A 5,030-nucleotide genomic window follows, 5' to 3' on the forward strand; every position below is an offset into this window, starting at 1 on the left:
CACACAAACACACACATTCATACACATTCATACACACATAAACACACACACACACACACACATTCATACACATTCATACACACATACAGTGAGTCCAAGAAGTATTTGATCCCTTGCTGATTTTCTTTGTTTGCCCACTAATAAAGACACTATCCTTCTGCACTTTTAATGGTAGATATATTCTAACATGGAGAGACAGAATATCAAGACAAAAATCCAGAATATAATTTTAAAGAATATATTTTAATTAATTTGTATTTCAATGAGGAAAATAAGTATTTGATCCCTCTTGCCAAACACACTCAATACTTAGTGGCAAAGCCTTTGTTTGCAAGCACAGCGGTGAGACGTTTGTTGTAGTTAACCACAAGTTTAGCACACACACCAGGGGGAATTTTGGCCCACTCTTCTTTGCAGATCCTCTCTAAATCATGAAGGTTGGTGGGCTGTCGCTTGGCAACTCTGACCTTCAGCTCCCTCCATAGATTTTCGATAGGATTGAGGTCTGGCGACTGGCTGGGCCACTCCATGACCTTAATGTGATTTTTCTTGAGCCAATCCTTTGTTGCCTTTGCTGTATGTTTAGGGTCGTTATCATGTTGGAAGACCCAACCACGGCCCATTTTCAGATCCCTGGCAGAGGGGAGGAGGTTGTCCCTCAGGATTGTGCGGTACATGGCTCCATCCATCTTCCCAGTGATGCGGTGAAGTAGCCCTGTACCCTTGGCAGAGAAACACCCCCAAAACATTATGCTTCCACCTCCATGCTTGATGGTGGGCACAGTGTTCTTGGGGTCATAGGCAGCATTTTTCTTCCTCCACACATGGCGGGTGGAGTTGAGGCCAAAAAGTTCAATTTTGGTCTCGTCTGACCACAAAACCTTCTCCCAATAACTTGGTTCATCTTTCAAATGATCATTGGCATACTTGAGGCGCGCCTCCACATGTGCTCTCTTCAGCAGGGGTACCTTTCGGGCACTGCAGGATGTGAATCCATTGTTGCGCAAAGTGTTGCCAATTGTTTCCTTGCAAACTGTGGTCCCAGCTGCCTTCAGGTCATTTGCTAACTCCTGCCGAGTGGTTGCAGGACGATTTCTGACCGTTCTCAGCATCATTGCCACCCCACGAGGCGGGCCGAGGTCTGTTGATTGTCATGTTATACTCTTTAAACTTTCTGATAATTGCACCAATAGTTGTTACTTTCACATCCAACACCTTACTAATCTTTTTGTAGCCCATTCCAGCTTTGTGAAGGTCAACAATTCTGACTCTGAGGTCCTGTGACAGCTCTTTGGTTTTACCCATGTTGGAGACTTGAAATCTGTGTGATCTGTCTGATTCTGTGGACAGGTGTTTTTCACACAAGTGATTAGTGAGAACAGGTGGCTTCAGGTCAGGTAACAAGTTGATTGGGAGTGTCTAACTGGTCTGTAAAAGCCAGAACTGCTAATGAATACTAAGGGATCAAATACTTATTTCACTCCATGAAATACAAATCAATTAATATATATTCCTTAGATTTATTTTCTGGATTTTCTTTTTAATATTCTGTCTCTCCATGTAAGAATACATCTACCATTAAAAGTATAGAATGATCATGTCTTTATTAGTGGGCCAACGAAGAAAATCAACAAGGGATCAAATACTTCTTGGACTCACTGTACATGCATGCAAATATACATAGACACAAAAACATACACATACATACACAAACAACATGCAGACACATATACACACATACATATACAGACACACAAATTCAAACACACACTTGTACATAAACAAACACATATACATACATACATACACACACAGACACACACACACACACTCATATACATACGCAAAAACACCTCCATACACATACATACACAAACACATCGACGTATATATATATATATACAAACACACTATTTCAAACACACAAATGTGCATAAACAAACACACATATACATGCATAAATACATACATACAGACACAAACACACACTCGCATACATACACACATAAACATACATACACAAACACACACATGCTTACACATACATACATACATACATACATATATGCACATACACACATACATACACACGAATACACACATACACAGATACAAACACACATGCAGACATATATACACACGTATACACGCACACATACAAACACATGCACAAACATACACACACACACACTTTCAAACACACATGTACATACATACACATGCAGACATACATACATGCACATAAATACACAAACAGTTGTGTGTATGTGTGTGTGTGTGTGTGTGTGTATGTGTGTATTTGAAACTGTGTGTGTATGTATGCGCAAGTGCGTATGTATGTGTATATGTGAGTTTATTAGAGTGTGTATGTGTGTTTCTATGTGTATCCTACATCTATCTCTATATCTATGTACGTAAAGCAACTGTGGTTAAATCTAGGAGACCTGAAACGAGACACAATGGAGGTCCTAAAGTGAGTGACAATGCGTTTAAGGGATCTGCGCTGTGTATTAGTGGTGGGTGACAGTGCAGTGTCCCCCTGGCTGGATGGCTCCGGATGAGAGGTGGTGGTGGTGAGGTCTGGGTCTGGAGCTTCTTGGCACTGTCAATAAAAATAAAAAAAAACAAGATGAGATAAAATAAGATCATCCTTTATTTTTCGCACAGTAGGGAATGTATTGTTACAGCAGAAAAGGAATAACCAGGCACACAGAAGCAGAAAGACATTACTAAAGCATTGATCAATAATAAATATATAAAAATATCGATGTATATAAAAGGTCTAAGAGTATACTGTATGTGCGTGAAGTTTACTGTGATGTTATTAAATGCAATATATATATATAATTGCGCAAAATCCATTTAAGCATCCAAATTGTTTTCAAGGTGTAATGGTTCAAAAGAGTGTCAGCACTTTTACTGAAGAACCCTTAAAGAACAGCTGATTATTTAATAGAGATTATATAGAACTACCTGCAAACTCTTACCTGTGCAATTGGACCTGTGATATCAGGCTTGGTAGAGTCTAGCCTGTGGGCGGGGGCTGCCTCCCTAACCGGCACCAGGACTCTACCAACATGTCGCCTGGGACAGGAAAGCTGCAATGGAGGGGATGAGGAGATGAAGGTTTTAAAGACACATATTAATAGATATTTAACAGATTTAAGCTGGTTTTTGGTTTTGGAAGCAGCTGTATGACTGTGATGCTTCTCTGCATCTTAATTAATTATTCATTGTGCTTTTCTCACCTTCTCACTGAGGGCCTTCAGCTTCCCCTCGAGGAACTTGAGCTGAACCCTCCTGAGCTTCATCCAGAGGTCTGGCTCCTCGGTGCCCTTCAGAAACACGGATAGAAACACAACTCAGGATTTTATACACTGCAATATAAACTAAACACCCTGCATATTTACGCAGTTTGATGGAGACTCACGCAAGAAGGCAGGAGAATGAGGGGGTCTTGTGCGCACTGAGACTCCACCTACAATAAAAAAAATAATAATCCAACCATTTTTAAAAACATAAATCAACATATGTTGACATATGCAAGCATTTACAGTGTGTAAAACACATGACTGTGATGCTTCTTTACATCTTAAATAATTGTTATGTGTTTTACTGACCTTCTGAATGAGGGCCTTCAGCTTCCCCTCAAGGAACTCGAGCTGAACCCTCCTGAGCTCCATCCAGGGGTCTGGACCCTCACCCTGCCACTGCAGACATGCAGCCCTCAGCTCCTCAGTGCCCTTCAGAAACATGGAAACAAACACAACTCTGGATTATATACACTGCAATATAAACTAAACACGCTGCATTTTTTAAAAATAAGTTTGAAAGAGACTCACACAAAAAGGCAGGAGAAAGAAGGGGTCTTCTGAACCACCAGAAGCCCCCTGCAATAGAAATACAGGCAATATGCTTTACAATAATAATAAAAAAAATAGGACATAAAAACATATACGAGAATTTACTGTCCTTGCTAACACTTATATTAAAAGCAGCTCAGTTAACATATTAAGAGCTTATTTGATAACATTTGTGAGCACATATAGCACCCTTTATGCAAGCAAGGAATCCTTTCCAGACTGATACTGTTATTAAATAAAATGCTAATGTTATGCTAACTAGGTTAGGCTAGCTACTCAACACCACTTCCTCAGACTCCGCCTGCAGAACTAACAGCTGCTGTAATTAATGCTGCTCCACCTCTAGTTTTATCTCTTCACTCTGAATTTGGTGTAAAATTAGATAATTGTTTACTAACCTCTAGGCGATAATCTTCACTCATGTTTGACCGCGGGGTGTCAGTATACCCACACCGGTTTCAACACCTGAAAAACAAAATATATAAGATTTGTAACAGATAATATCACAATAATATGGTAATAAAACACAATAGAGTTAATAAAACAGTAAATATTCAAGAATAAAAGGGTCTGTCGTTGAAAAATCGCTGGATGTCCTCAGGTAAACGCTGCTTCTGCTGCTGTTTGTCTCGAGTTCAGAAACTCTGTAAACAAAACAACCGTCCAATCATCGCGCTGAAGGAGGACGCGCGCCGCGTCACTTTTGTAGCCATAGAAACGCATATTTTCAATATTTTATTTTTTTTTTTTCCACTTTATTTAAATTTTTAAAACGATTTGCTTGTCTGACTGTAGAATATTTATATAAGTGTTGTTAACAGCAACAATAACAATATTATTTATAATCAAAGTTTCTAATAAATAAATAAATAAATAATAATAATAATAATATCAATGTTGATAACAAAACAATAATAATATTGTTAATAATCAATGTTTCTAATAAATAAATAAGAAATAATACTAATAATAATAATAATAATAATAATAATAATAATAATAATAATAATAATAATAATAATATTTTTGGGGGAAATAATTTAATATTTTCTCAAATAATAAATAAGTAAAGAAATAATTAAAATCGATGTGCAGGAATAAATAAACTTTTTTTTAAACAGGGCTGAATTTCTCCTTTTCAAATGCATCAGAAAATTACCCTTTGTG

General features: G+C 38.0%; 1 protein-coding gene across 1 annotated transcript; it reads right to left on the reverse strand.

Annotated features, from left to right (window-relative positions):
• Nucleotides 1–1,667: 1,667 nt before the first annotated feature.
• Nucleotides 1,668–4,360, reverse strand: LOC103039994 (uncharacterized). Its single transcript, XM_022678444.2, has 6 exons — nucleotides 4,262–4,360; nucleotides 3,621–3,743; nucleotides 3,431–3,478; nucleotides 3,249–3,335; nucleotides 2,988–3,098; nucleotides 1,668–2,602 (listed from the first exon to the last, which is right to left on the reverse strand). The coding sequence occupies exons 1-6, from the start codon at nucleotides 4,283–4,285 to the stop codon at nucleotides 2,378–2,380; spliced, it is 618 nt and encodes a 205-aa protein (XP_022534165.1). The 5' UTR covers nucleotides 4,286–4,360; the 3' UTR covers nucleotides 1,668–2,377.
• Nucleotides 4,361–5,030: the final 670 nt, after the last annotated feature.

Source organism: Astyanax mexicanus, chromosome 8, assembly GCF_023375975.1.
Source record: "Astyanax mexicanus isolate ESR-SI-001 chromosome 8, AstMex3_surface, whole genome shotgun sequence".
NCBI classification, from domain to species: Eukaryota; Metazoa; Chordata; class Actinopteri; order Characiformes; family Acestrorhamphidae; genus Astyanax; species Astyanax mexicanus.

Excerpts from the sequence above, each read along its gene's own strand:
- LOC103039994 (XM_022678444.2), bottom strand. The coding sequence starts at position 4,285 with ATGAGTGAAGATTATCGCCTAGAG. Across the intron at positions 3,479-3,620 it reads TGAAGGCCCTCATTCAGAAG|GTGGAGTCTCAGTGCGCACA; the intron begins GTCAGTAAAACA and ends TTTTTATTGTAG. Across the intron at positions 2,603-2,987 it reads TCACAGGTCCAATTGCACAG|TGCCAAGAAGCTCCAGACCC; the intron begins GTAAGAGTTTGC and ends TTTTATTGACAG.